The 15,490-nt window shown below is 42.1% G+C and overlaps 1 protein-coding gene across 1 annotated transcript in view; it reads left to right on the plus strand.

The window, feature by feature from the left end:
* The window catches only part of Lrrk (Leucine-rich repeat kinase), a 540,691-nt gene that overhangs the window by 304,072 nt on the left and 221,129 nt on the right, over positions 1-15,490 (plus strand). Inside the window, exons 6-7 of the mRNA XM_080286185.1 lie at positions 580-856; positions 11,317-11,460. Coding sequence (XP_080142311.1) covers positions 580-856; positions 11,317-11,460 — 421 coding nt within the window. The remainder of the gene's footprint in view (positions 1-579; positions 857-11,316; positions 11,461-15,490) is intronic.

The following is a 15,490-nucleotide window of genomic DNA, read 5'->3' on the forward strand; positions in this document are numbered from 1 at the left end:
CCCCCTCAAACACCAAATGAATTTGTAAAAGATATGGGGTTTTGAAGTCTGTTAATCAAAGGATTTAAGCGAGTGTATATACATGGTATGGTCACATAGAGAATACATTTTAATAAAGTGGTGAAATTTGTATATGTGAGTGAGCTTCTGGGTGGGAGAAGGCCTGGAAAGCCAAGAAAACATTTTGATGTAAATGAATGTGTGAGAATGCATGGTATAAAAGATGAGAAAGTACTGCAAAAGAATTTACAGAGGACAGAAGGGGTTAGATAAATTGTGTGTGGTGATGCACCTGGCAAGGAATGCATTCCTTTTTTGACATGGTAGTCATTTGATTGGCTTGTGCTCCACAAGCATTTCAAGAAGAACTTAAATAAATCACATAGTGCCAAAGACGTGTTGATACGTGAACTGTGTGTGTATGGCCAGTCTGTCTGGGTACACTAGTGTATTTTTAATTTGGTGCTTTCCTGTTCCATTTCTGGATCCTTGCCTGCCCCAATTATTTGTAAGGAAAAGGGTTAGGATGTTGATGTGTGATGTATGGGTGTCATAATCTTCCTTGACACATTTCCATAGACCAAAGAAGACCTGGAGTCTGAGGCCAGCCTGAAGGATCAAGACACCAGCAGCAATGACTCCAAATCTAGCAGTCGTGAAACTAGTAAAACTGGGGCCCCTCCTTCCTCCTCTACACCAGACAAAAATGAAGAGGTGACTAGCCCCACCAAACACCGAATCTCAGGTGGTATCCAAGCACTGATGTCAAAACTCAACCTAGTACGACCAGACAGCAGTCAAAGGGACAACATGATCTCTCCTTTAAACATCGACCTTGTCTGTAACAGCAACACAGGTAAGTCAAACAGGTCATGTGAAGTGCCGAAAATATTTTGTGGATGTTCATGTCACTTCATTGATCTGAGGGACAGTATGATCTCTCATCATTAACCTTTACCATTTTAGCAGGACTGACATGTGTGAGGTCTGTCCCAAAAGAAACCAATTTTTTGAAATAGCACACCAACTTGCCGGCTTAGCATGGTCGCAATGGGAGCGGTGTGTAGCAGTGATTGAACTTTAGTCCAACATTGACTGCATCATACTACGTCACTTAGTCATCAAGGTACACACACATGAATTAATGTGTGTTTAGTGCACTTGGCGATTTGTTGCAGTCTAAACAATGTGGGATCCTGAAGAACAATGTGTTTCCATAAAATTCTGTTTCAGTTTGGGAAAAACTTTTATGGAGACTTTTTATATGTTGCAGCAAGCTTATTGGAAGGATTGCTTGAGCAGTATGCAATGTCTCATCTGGTTCCAGCGGTTCAAATTGGGAAGAACACCCACCAAAGACGATCCCAAATGTAGACTGCCTTCCACATCAAGAGATGACGATCACGTAGAGAAAGTGCATTCTGTGATCAGTGAAAATTGTCACTTCATTGTCCGTGAAGTTTCTGAAGAAGTAAGCATCTGTAAAAGTTCATACCACACGATTTTAACGAAAAACTGAAAATACATTGTGTTGCCACAAAATTTGTACTCTGCTGACACAAGCAAAAGGAGACCCGTGTCAGAGTCAGTCAGGAGCCGTTTAATTGTTTGAATTCTGATGAAAACTACGTGAAAAATGTCATAACAGGTGATGAAATGTGGGTGTACAGGTACAGTGTCAAAACAAAAAGGCAGTCATTGCAGTGGGCTCAAACATTGTCACCACGACCAAAAAAAACACATCAGAGTCACTCAAATGTGAAGGTGATGTTGATCATCTTTTTTGATTGGAAGGACATCTTTCATCGTGAGTTTGTTCCATGTGGTCAGACAGTCAATGAAGAATTTTTCTTGGATATTCCTATGAGTTTGAGGGAGACAGTGCAAAAGAAGAGGCCTGAGACAGGGACAAACAAAACCTGGATGCTGCACCATAACAATGCACCTGCTTACATATCGCATCTTATCCAGACTTTTTGGTGAAGTGCAAAATAACTATCATCCCCAGCTGCCCCATTCTCTGGATTTGGCCTCTGCAGACTTCCCCCCCCCCCTCCTCCTCCACAAAATTGAAATCCACCCTGAAGGGTGGATTTCAGACAATATAAGAGATAGAAGAAAATTCACCAGATGCACTAAAGACACGTTCAGTCAAGTACATGTACCTCAATAAGTAAATGACACGGTGTGATACGGCTAGTGCTAGACTGAAGCCTGAAGCTGTTGCTACACAGTGCTTTCATCACGATCACACTTTGCCCGCTAGTTGGTGCGCTATTTAAAATATTTGGTTTCTTTCTGGACAGACTTCGTCTGATTAGAATTGGGAAGGAGGGCTGGTTGACTTCAGATTTAGTAAAGTACAGTAGACCTTAAATTTGTGCAGCTGATATATCCAGGAATTTTACCATGCAAATCAAAATGTGTAAATCATGCCACTGAAGCCATGTTATGTGGCTAAGGGTGAAATCCAAAAATTTTCCCAAAGGACTCCCTTTTGGCCTCAGGAAATTTTTTGTCCTTTCATGATCATACGTATCATTTTTAGTTGTACACATACAACCTCAAGGAACAACACTGGGCTTAAATAAATGGGTTAATTGGATTATACAAAGTAGTAAATAAGTGGTGATTACTTAGCATGACAGGGGATGCAACATTGTTTGGGTGTCAGGGAAGGAGGTATCTGAAGCTGATGGGGTAGATGAGGGGGGAGGGGAGATTGCGGAGTGCTTCTAATTCATCTTGGGCTGTGGCTTGGCCTGGAACCCTCAGAGTCGCTTCCCCAATGATCATCACTAACAGGTTGTGCAGGGTGCTAGGTTGGGGAGACTGTGATGGCAGGGCAGGCATCAGGGCTGGGGTTGGGGTAAGGTAGGCGGTGGTGAGGGTTTGAGATGATTCATTAATTTTCTTCACAATCTGCTCCCATTGCACCCAGAAGATGAAGTCAGCTTCACTCTGTAGGCACTGGGGCTTATATGTGTTGTGCACCACCTTGATTAGGGCTTTCTTGAGCCAATCAGCATTTTCCAACATCAGATGCAGCTGCTGACAGGTGGACCCCTCAGTTTGCTGTGGCTTTGCTGCTGATGGCACCTGCTGTGTTGCCACAGGTGCCAGGCACTCCTCCTCTTCAACCATAACACATTAGAGAGCACTGAGATTGTTACACAGCAGTAGGATCACTTTGGATTTGAACGCTAACTGGGAAGCCGGCGGTCAAGGTCGGTTGATGGAGACGATGGGAAGTAGGAGAGGGAGGACACAGACTGCATATGCATGACAACCATGTTTGGCAACCGTGTTGGCATATGTCACTGTATGGAACCAATGGATGTCGTCATGGATGGGGACAACTTTTGGTATTTCCCCAGCACCCTCCCTCCCCCCCATTTACTCAGCTGGGTCATGGTTTATCTTTCCATGCAAAATGTTAGCATAAATTGGTCCTGTACAAATTGAGGATCTACTGTACTGATACATTATGCCATGAAAAATTTACTGAACAATAAAAGTCAGTAGCCCTGTTTGTTTGCAGTGGTAAGCTTGATTGATTTTACCTGACATCAGATTTATTGTACCCCAGAGATGAATTACAGTATTGTAGTATGATAGATCTAACTAAATTATTAACTTGTATTTTCTTTTAATCCATTGAAGCAAAAAGATTATAGAGAGAATTAATACCTTAGTATACTCATATTCTATTTCTCTATTGTGTCACACATTCACAGTAATTTGAGCAGGGATATGGTACTGGATGTTTGACTTATATTATGACCAGTATGCTGTATGAAGCTGTTTGTAAGATCTTAGATGTCATAAGTGATGCTAATTATCAGTGGGATTGTTAGTAGGATCCATTGGTCTCTTGCTGTGTGTGTGAAATACTGTATGAATGTTCTCTTACTCTTTTAGATTATAAGCAAAGTTACAGTGAAGTTAAAGTGAAACCCTGTACTTTCAGTCCAGCCCAATCAGAGAAAATTCCATTCCAAAAACATAAAAGTTTTAAAAGAACATTTTCCAGATGAAAATGCTCCTGATTCTTATTGTGAAAAATTAATGTGTGTCCAGATGGAATGGACGAATATGACAGATTTCAATTATCCTTTCTGACTCATTTGTACCCTAGGTAGTGTGTGCTTATCTGGCCAGCAGTGGTTGCTTCTGTTATTTACCACGGAAATACTATAAGATACGCACACAGTTTGGTTTTCCATTTAAATATGCAGTGGTAATGTACTACAGAATTAGGTTTATACATTGAGATTATAATAACTAACTGTTTGGGAGGCCCATTATATTGGACAGTTTACTGTAGAAACAGAGTCATCTGTGTTCTATTGTGATAGTCTACATATAGATGCCCCACTTCTCACTGCACTACTGCATCTTCCCTACATGCAGTTTATTGCTAGTGACAGAACGCCACCACACAAAAAACTTGCCTTTTCATGTCATTTCATCACAATAACTGGGTTATGGAGGATGACATAATTTAATGAAACCTTTGGACGGGAAAAGATGCTGGGATGATGATGATCATGATGAGGATGATGATAATGAAAAACAGTCTTAATTTACCTGCACATAGTTTATGCTGTATGAGAATGCATTACACCATTGCAACTTTGTAACACTTTCACAGTACTTTAGCTCTAAAATAAGCACACACACACACACACACACACACACACACACACACACACACACACACACACACACACACACACACACACACACACACACACACACACACACACACACACACACACACACACACACACACACACACACACACACACACACACACACACACACACACACACACACACACACACACACACACACACACACACACACACACACACACACACACACACACACACACACACACACACACACACACACACACACACACACACACACACACACACACACACACACACACACACACACACACACACACACACACACACACACACACACACACACACACACACACACACACACACACACACACACACACACACACACACACACACACACACACACACACACACACACACACACACACACACACACACACACACACACACACACACACACACACACACACACACACACACACACACACACACACACACACACACACACACACACACACACACACACACACACACACACACACACACACACACACAAAACACAAATGTTTCCAATCGGTTTTCACTAATGAAAAAGAGTTTGTGGATGGGGAGGGAGTGATTAGAAATGTACCGGTGATAAAAGATATAAAAGTTTAGGTACAAGAAGTGTATAAATTACTGGAAACTCTAGATGTAAGGAAAGCCCCAGGACCTGATGGAATTTCTAATTGGATACTGAAGGAATGCAGAGAACGACTGGCAGATAAAATTCACAGTTTAATCGTGTGTTCTCTGGAAGAGGGGAAAGAGCCACAAGAATGGAAGAGGGCAAATGTGGTACCAATTTATAAGGGAGGAAACAGGGAAGAACCCCTGAATTATAGACCAGTGTCTTTAACCAGCATGGTCGCAAAATTGTGCGAGAGAATCCTGAAAGACAGATGGATAAAATATCTACTTCGTAGAAGAGATGAATATTGTGGCTGAATGTCAGTATGGATTCAGAAGTGGAAGGTCATATGTTTCTAACTTGTTGAGTTTTTACTCAAGAGCGATTGACATGGTACAGGAGAGAGAGATGGTTGGGTGGTTTGTGTGTACTTAGAGAAGGCTTTTGACAAGGTACCTCATAAGAGACTAATGTGGAAACTAGAATATATAGGAGGACTGAAGGGGAAACTTCTGGAATGGATGAGAGACTTTTTGAGAGACAGACAAATGAGGACAGTAATAAAAGATAGAATGTCTGGATGGAGGGAAGTAACAAGTGGAGTCCCACAAGGCTCGGTGTTGGCGCCAGTAATGTTCCTGATTTACGTAAATGATATGGTAGATGGAGTGAACAGTTATGCAAGCCTGTTTGCTGATGATGTAAAGATCTTGAGGAAGGTAGAGGTTGAGAAGGATTGTAAAATGCTGCAGGAGGATCTGGATAGGATACATGATTGGAGCCGGACATGGGAAATGAAATGTAATGTAAAGAAATGTAAAATATTGGAAATGGGTAAAAGTACCAGGAGGCCATCACTGAATTATTTGTTGGGTAATGAATTTATCACAAAAATGAGAGAAGAGAAAGATTTGGGAGTGCTGGTCCAAGATAGTTTGTCACCAGAAAAGCACATTAACAAGATAGTTGGAGAGACTTATAAACTCTTGACTAACATAAGAGTACCATTTCATATGGATGTGGAGATGATGAAAAAATTAATAGTGGCCATGATCCGTCCCAGGTTAGAATATGCAGCGATAGTGTGGTCCCCACACAAAAAGAAAGATATAAACAAGATTGAGAGAATACAAAGAACAGCAACCAAGATGGTCCCCAGTCTGGCAGACCTGTCATACAGAGAGAGGCTGGAAAAGCTGGACTTGCCTTCCCTAGAGGAAAGGAGAAAGAGGGGAGACATGATTGCAGTGTTCAGGACCATGGTGGGAGTAGATAAAATTGACAAAGAAGATCTGTTTGTATGGGATAAGAGAGTAACAAGAGGACATGGAATGAAATTGAAAAAGTCAAGCTGCTTGAAGGATATCAAGAAATATAGCTTTCCTTACAGAAGTATAGACTTATGAAATAGCCTGGACAAAGAGATCATCCAGTCTAAAAACTTAAATGAATTTAAAGCTAAATTTGACTTACTGAGAAACAGCGACGGAAACCCACGAGCATAGCACATTCCGTGTATATCACAATTAGGTATACTGTATTAGGTAAATACATAAATATTTGGAACGACTTAGACGAAGAGGTGGTGATGAGAAAAACATTCATGTGTGTAAAGGTAGACTTGATAAATGTGGATTTGGAGACAGGACAACACGAGCATTGCTCAATTCCTGTATACTACAAATAGGTAAATACAAATAGGTAAATACACACACCTTACCATCCTTCTTACCTCCCATTTGCCCTCATAAATACAGTGATTATGTATATATAATGTGAGTGCCTTTAAGTACTTGGGTAGTATGATGAGTAAGGATGGAAGTTTAGTGGGTGAAGTGCTTGAAAGGGTACAACAGAGAAGAAAGGTTGCTGGTTCCTTGAAAGCAGTGATAAGAAACAGGGAAGTGGGCATGGAAGTGAAAAAGCTACTACATGACAGTATTGTGATACCAACTCTAACATATGAAAGTGAAACTTGGACCCTGTTGGAGGGACAGAAGTCAAGAGTGAGAGCAGTGGAAATGAGTTATTTGAGAGGAGCATGTGGAGTCACATGGAGAGACCGACTGACAAATGAGAAAATGAAGGAGAGTTGTGGTGTGGATGTGGATGTGATAGGAAGCATTAGGAGAAACACATTGAGGTGGTTTGGCCATGTGGAGAGGATGGAGAGTGAGAGACTGATAAGGAGAGTATACAGTATATGAGTGAGGTGGAGGGGTTGAGGGAGGGAGAGGCCAAGGATGAGCTGGAGGGGTTGAGGGAGGGAGAGGCCAAGGATGAGCTGGAGGGATGGAGTGGAGAGTTATGTGAGAGAGGGGTGTGTGAGCTGGGAGCAGGGCAATGAAATGGCGGGGGACAGGGCGACATGGAGGCGGTTTGTTTGTGGCCACCCCTTATGGGATTAAGGCGTTTGGCAATAGATAGATAGATGTATATATAAACATTGCAGGTACACTCGTGATCACTAATCTCTGACCAGAGAGTTAGCCAAAGTCTTGGCCAGGCGTAGGCTACACAGTCAGACACCGTCGCTTCAGAAAGGTTTAGTGCATTAATGAACAATTTTCTAAGCATCACTGAACCACTTTTGTTTCACATATATTATTTTCTCAGGTAATATATGCATGGTAAGAAATAAACAAATTTGGTCATAGCTGCTATTTTTTGTCTGTTATCAGTGCGTAATATTTGATTTTCATACACTGTTTTATTAATCTGTTTATTATTTCACTGACCTATTTCTTGAGGCGAGCCTTTAACCGAGCTGTTGGTAGGTGATATCCACGATTGCCACAGCAGCTGGCATTCACGCGACATATTCTAAGTAAGAATGTTTTATAATACTTATACATTGACAGAAATTTACTATTACTACTACTTTGAACTGAATGTTTTTTTACTAGTGATAACAGGCCCCGTTGCCCATAGATGTAAATAAGCCTAGATGCCACATGACACTACTTTAGATGCGTCTGCACGGCCGCCATCTTGAAACGGTCGAGGCAGACAATGTCGTGTTCCTGACGATGATCAAAGCTGACCACTATTTACCTAGAAATGCAACAGCTCTGTGCTGCTTTTGGGTGTAGAAAGCGTCGGAATATATCTATGGTGACACCGATAGCAAGAGTGGCTCAACTGCCTGGTTATGCAAACCTCCCTCAGCTGTTTCTCTATCCTTCGAAAGGAGGATGGTGGGTTGCAGAAGGGAAATTTAAGCCTGCAGTCCACCGAGTTCACGTTTCAGATGAACCAGGAACCATAACCACTACCACCACAACAACAGCCACCACCACAGCCACCACCATAACAGCCACCACCACAGCCACCACCATAACAGCCACCACCACAGCCACCACCATAACAGCCACCACCACAGCCACCACCATAACAGCCACCACCATAACAGCCACCACCACAACAACAACAACAACAACCACTACCACCAGCACCACATCCACCACCACAACCACCAGCACCACCACAGCAGCAACAATATCCACATCCATCACCATAACAACAATCACCACCACAACAACAACAACAACAACAACAACAACCACTACCACCAGCACCACATCCACCACCACAACCACCAGCACCACCACAGCAGCAACAATATCCACATCCATCACCATAACAACAATCACCACCACAACAACAATCACCACCACAACAACCACCACCACTACAACAACCACCACCACCATCAAAAACAACCACCATCACAACAACCACCACCACAACAACCACCACCACTACAACAACCACCACCACCATCAAAAACAACCACCATCACAACAACCACCACCATCACAACAACCACCACCACCATCACAACAACCACCACCACCATCACAACAAAACCACCACCATCACAACAATAACCACCACCACAAAACCCACAACCACCACAACAACCACCACCACCACCACAACAACAACAATCACCACCGCCACGACCATCACAACAACCACAACAATAACCACCACAACAACAACCACAAAAACAACCCACACCATCACAACAACCACCATCACTACAACACCCACCACTACAACAACCACCATCACAACAACAACCACAACAATAACCACCACAGCAACAACCACAACAACAATCACCACAACAATAACCACCACCACAACAACAGCCACCATCACAACAACAACCATCACAACAACCACCACCACAGTAACAACCACAACAACAATGACCACAACAATAACCATCACCATAACAACAACCAACACAACCACAACCACCTTCACCACAAGAACAACAACCACCACCACCACCACAAACACCACCACAACAGCAACAACGACAACAACCATAAAAAACACCACTACAACGACCACCACCACTAAAACCATCACCACAACCACCACCACCACAACAACAACAATAGCAGCAACTATAACCACCATCACAGCAATGACCACCACAACAACAACAACATCCACTGCCACCACCACCACAATCACCACAACAGCAACAGCAATTACAGTCACCATTACAACAACCACCATTATAACCACCATCACAACCACCACCACCACCACCACAACAACAACAACCACCACCACAGCAGCCACCACTAGTACAACAACAACCACAATTAACACAACCACCACCACCACCACCACCAACACAGTAACCACCACCACAACAACAAGAAAAACCACCATCACCACCAACACAACAACTACAACAAAAACCACCATCACCACCACCACCACCAAAGCAACAACCACCACTATCATTACAATAACCACCATCACCACCACCAGAACAATAACCACCATCACCACCTCCACCAAAACAACATTCATTTTCATAGTCTGAATTCGCTCTAAGAAAAAAAGCCCCACTATTACATGCTTGACTGCTCCAACATGGCGGCCGCAAAGACGCATTGCCGCTGTACTGAAGAATGGGCGATGCGGCATCCAGTCTTATATAAATATCTATACCGTTGCCATCCAGTGGGAATGGTTGCCCTATTCCTACGCGACGTCTTAGCTGCATGTCCCCTCTGGTAAAAATGTGTGCCAGTTAATGCCGTTAATTCATAATTAATTATTACGGTATATATGATGCCAATACCCACATATAGTGGCAAATGTTTTTTTTACTTCTTGGAAACTGCCAGATTGCAGACTGATTGAAGATATGTTGGCTCCTGTCAATAAACACAGATTATCATATTATGGAGGAGAAACCATAAGAATATGGTAATATAAATGATATGAGGGGTAGCACGCTTCAGATCACCTGGTTACAGTTCTTTGCCCCGCCCACTAGTGCGGAGGCTGTGTTCGAATGCGTGGCTCGTGTGTGGTCATAACACTGCCTGCCACGCGTCCCTGGCCAGAGATTAGTAATCATGAGTGTACATATTATACTTTCGAAGTATATGGTAAATATACAGGAAGTCCATTTGACTGCCACATCAAACAAAAAATCTGCTAACTACCTGCACAGCACATGTTCAGAAACATGTCTTCAGGGTTTGACTGTGTTTTCTTAAGACCAGTGTGGGTGTTCTCTTGCAGAAAGATTAAGCTTGAGTTCAAAAAAGATTTTCAAATCTTAACGTGTGAAGGCCAAAAGCATGGGATTTCACTGATCTTCATGGTTGAATATTATCATGGATATGCAACATGGGAATCTGTTTGTATCGAAGTTATAAAGTTTCATCGCATTTTCGTCATAGTCAGACCATCAAGGTAACTTCATCCATCCTCTTAAGGAATCTCCAAGCTGGTATTGCTCTGGTACAGGTGAAAGTTTTCTGTGGACTGGAAGCTTAACTTAGTGTTAGAACCACTTATAATTATGAGACAGTATCTGAAAGGAAAGAATACCAGTTTCTCTTGAAGCCTCACACATGCGCTATACATACATGTACAGTACTTTTGATACACAATGCTGTTGTTATAAATACCTGTATAGTGATGTTTTACACTTAACACAATTTACAGAGACAGCCCTACACATTGCAGTGAAGAACAAACATCACATTATTGTGTCGATGTTATTGGCTGCTGGGGCTAATCCAAATCTTCGCATTTACCTGCCCGATGACGAGATGGCACGTCTTGCAGAGGATGAGTTCATATTCACTGGTGAGTTTAGAACTGAAACTTTGAATACAGTTTTGTAATATGACAGTTTCTGATATTTGTGAACTGCAAGAAAGGTTAGAACATTGATGATGCAGCTTGAGAAGAAGTACTGTAATAATATTACACCATGTGAGTTTTTATTACTACAGTAGCCCCTCCCTCTTCATGGGGTCCACACTCACTGGGTTCGGTTATTCATGGAGGGCAGATTATCATTCTTCAAAAACATCTGAAAAGTGATGGAAAGCATTGATGGGTTTCCTTATGATGCATTGCTCCCACCCGCACAACCCTTCTCCTGCATTCTCATGTGGCTTGTGCTCTAACTATCCTTGTTTGTCCCACTTGGGACACTCCAGTGTCGCCAGCTTGGTGAAACTCACAAAATCTAGCGGCTTTACATATTACCTACTTGTGTCTTATACTGATTCATATGAAAGTGTTCACCATATTCCATAATTAATAAAATTACACCATACTGTAGTTCATAAAATCACTGCCATTTTCATTTTCCCAAATTAGTTCTCAAATTGAGCATTGTTGTGAAAAAGTATGTAGCATAACAATCCAGGCCCAAGAACGTATTGTGTACAGGTATTATGAGATTATTGTGGTGATGGAAACATGACCACGTACGACATAAAACCTGATAATATTCGGAAGTGTAAGTTACCAGTAAACTTAAATGAGTTAATAACAGTCTTTGCATGTATTCTCAAAGACAGTCATGGTATTGGGAACAGAACAGTATACAACTTTACAAAGCAGTGCAATAAAGATTTTGAAGTTCTTTGGCAAGTGAAAATACTGTACTGTACTGTACGGTACAGTAAATATCCCTTAACCATGCAACAGCACTCATCAGTTGTCATTAGCTGTTGATTTTTACTCATATTCAACAAAGGAGATTTGTTGATGGACGGTGGTCTAGAAAAATATATCTTACGTTATTTATGTTATTGTTGGAGCACTGTTCATTTGACATTCAGGTAAATTACAGTGTAACCACTGTAAATATTAACCTCTGACACCTCTTTCCACTCGTTTCACACACACATGTATTGCATCACTATTTAAGATTCTGATATTCTAACAAGTAATGCAGTAATAGAGACTTAGATAGGTGTGCGTTAGTGTATCATAAATACAGTATATCATAAATAAACAGTAAACTAAGCATTCCATGAGTTAGATATGCACATGCAAGGAGCATGGAGTTATTGCACCATACCACACACCTCAGAACATTGTAAACAACAATCACCTGATGTGCTTGTGAAATGAAGGCAGCAGTGAAAGATATGTAGATATTGGTAGGTATTTATTATTTGAATAATTGAATGTAAAATTATTTTCTCTAACAACTTATTGGTGGATGATAAATACGAATACAGCTGCTCAAGTGCATAAGAACAGAAGTGGGTTACGGAGGATGAAGCAAGAGATAGCATAAATATTTCATGATTACTGGTGGGTATTCACTTTCGTTTTCATTTTCATTTTTGAAGGCTCCAGTATGCTTGCATGCGTTGGCCTTGGTCTCCTAATGGCGGGTCTCCATGCTGCTAGATCTCTGGCAGCTTCCCTGTGTAGTCCCTTAACCCTGGGGTCATGCTCAGTGACCTTGTCCCAGGTCTTTTTCGGTCTGCCTCTCACAACCCTACCCCCAGCATTAACACTTCGTACTTTCTGCACCCACTTACCATCCCCCATCCTCACCAGATACCCAAACCATCTCAATCTACCTCTCCTCACCACAACACCAGTACACTCCAGTCCCATCCTACCTCTCAACTCTTCCATCGTAAACCTTGCCCCCTCAGGCCTTGCACTCAAGAACGCACTGCACATCCACCTAATCATTGCTGTTTCTGTACATTTGAGCCTGTGAATACCCTCTTCCTTTATTCCCAGGTTTCACTACCATACAGCATTACATTCCTAACACATGCAGCATACGGAGATCCCTTTGCACAGAGGGAGAGCCCTCACAATGTCAGGAGAGGCAACAGCTCCTTGAACTTTTTCCCTCTCCTCATTCTAGCTACAGAGCTAGCTCCTGCCCCACCCCCAGCACATAACTTGTCTCCCAAATAACAAACCTCTTCCACACACTCAAGAGACTCACCAGCAAGTTCAATCATTTTATGCCTGGCAATCACCACATCCTCACCCTGACACACTGCATGCATGAAATCAGCATTATCTCGCAGTCTACCTCTATTACCATTACATCTCTTATGCACCCACTTATCACAAACACTGCACAAGATAGAATTACTTCCCATGCCCTTGTGACAAATCACACATGGCCACTCTCCCTCTTCTTTGACAGTACCGTACCACCCCCAACCCTAGATACCATCACTGATGTTTTATCTGCATTACACTCTTAAGCCCTTGTGCCCCATACCATCTCTCCACTTCCTAAATCTTTCCTCCACCTCCCTTTCATTTTCTGTAACCACCACCAAATCATCAGCATACATCTCCCACGGAAGTTCATTTCTGAAGTCACGTGAGAGGGCTTCAGGTACCATGATAAACAACAAGGGGCGCAAGACTGACCCCTGATGCACACCAGCATTCACAGAGAACTCATCACCCCTGCCTGGGTGTGAGCACCCACATACATGGCCATAAAACAACCCTAACCAGCCACTCCTCTTTCCGAAGCTTTCTCATTGCCCACCTCACCATCTCTCTAGGGACTCTGTCAAAGGTCTTCTTCAAATCAACAGAAACAAAGTACAGTTCCCCCTTTTTTCCATATATTTTTTCTGAAGCAGTTGAACAATGAATATGGCATCATTGGTCCCTTTGCCTGGCATGAACCCAAACTGCATCTCATCAATATTCACTCTTTCTCAAATCATACCTTCTAGAATGCTCTCCATTACCTTCATCATCTGGTCTAAAAGCTTAATACCTCTATAATTTCCTCTTTCCGGGGCATCACCCCTCCCCTTGTAGCCTACACACTTACAATTGCACTCTTCAGCCAATCATCTGGGACAATACACTCATATATAATCGTATTTATCAGGTCAGTGACTAACCTCACTCCTCTATCTCCTGAGGCTTTCAACATTTCAACAGTCAACCCTGACACACCTGCTGCCATCCCCATCTGTATCCAGCCTCTTGCCCTGCTCACAGTAGCAACGTCAATCAAAGGCTGTGGGCCAAACACTGGATTTGCTGACTCCATACCTTCCCTGTCCCAGTCAAACTCCTCATTCAATAACTGACTGTAATGCTGTCTCCATGCATCTTTAATATCCCCACTGTTCACCACTAACCTTCCTTCATCATTCTTCACACGCTGCTCACCTGTGATATCCCTATTCTCCCTCTTCATCTGACTTGCCACCTTAAAAACATATTCTTCCCTTCCACATGATTTAGGTTATCAAGTAGAAGTTTCTGTGACCCAGACTTCACCCTGTAAACCTCTTTTTCTAGCCCTACAGTTATTGTTAGCATGAGTTACAAAACTATATACAGTACAGTATACGGCCTAACATCTGGTGATGTTTGGGGACAGTGCAGAGGGTGATTTAGGCAACAGTATAGGAGTACAGTATTTCAACTACAAGGCCCCTGTGGAGGGGATGACAAATATTCACTGAAATTCAATATTCTTGGGAATCTCTGTGATGTAACCCCCTGAATAAGGAGGGAGTACTTTAATGTGAATTACAGTGTATTGTATGCAAGATGGTTGAAAAGCAAGAATAAAAAAATCTGTATTACATCTTAAGGACACAGCATTCATAAACTCTACATTTTTGCACGAGTATTAGATTCAGATTTGCTTGAATGTTGTGGCTCCACTGCATACAAAAGCAGGCAACAAATGATCGATCTTTAACTATTATATATATATATATATATATATATATATATTTATATTTATATAAGTGCTTTTGATCATAATGATGATGATGAGTACATTTTAAGTGTTCTGATACTTGCATTTAGCATAATACCATCATCTCTAGTTTCCAACAAGATGTAGGTTGCTTAT

This window comes from Coenobita brevimanus, chromosome 14, assembly GCF_032717465.1.
Source record: "Coenobita brevimanus isolate Jiangsu-jjx chromosome 14, ASM3271746v2, whole genome shotgun sequence".
Lineage (NCBI taxonomy): Eukaryota > Metazoa > Arthropoda > Malacostraca > Decapoda > Coenobitidae > Coenobita > Coenobita brevimanus.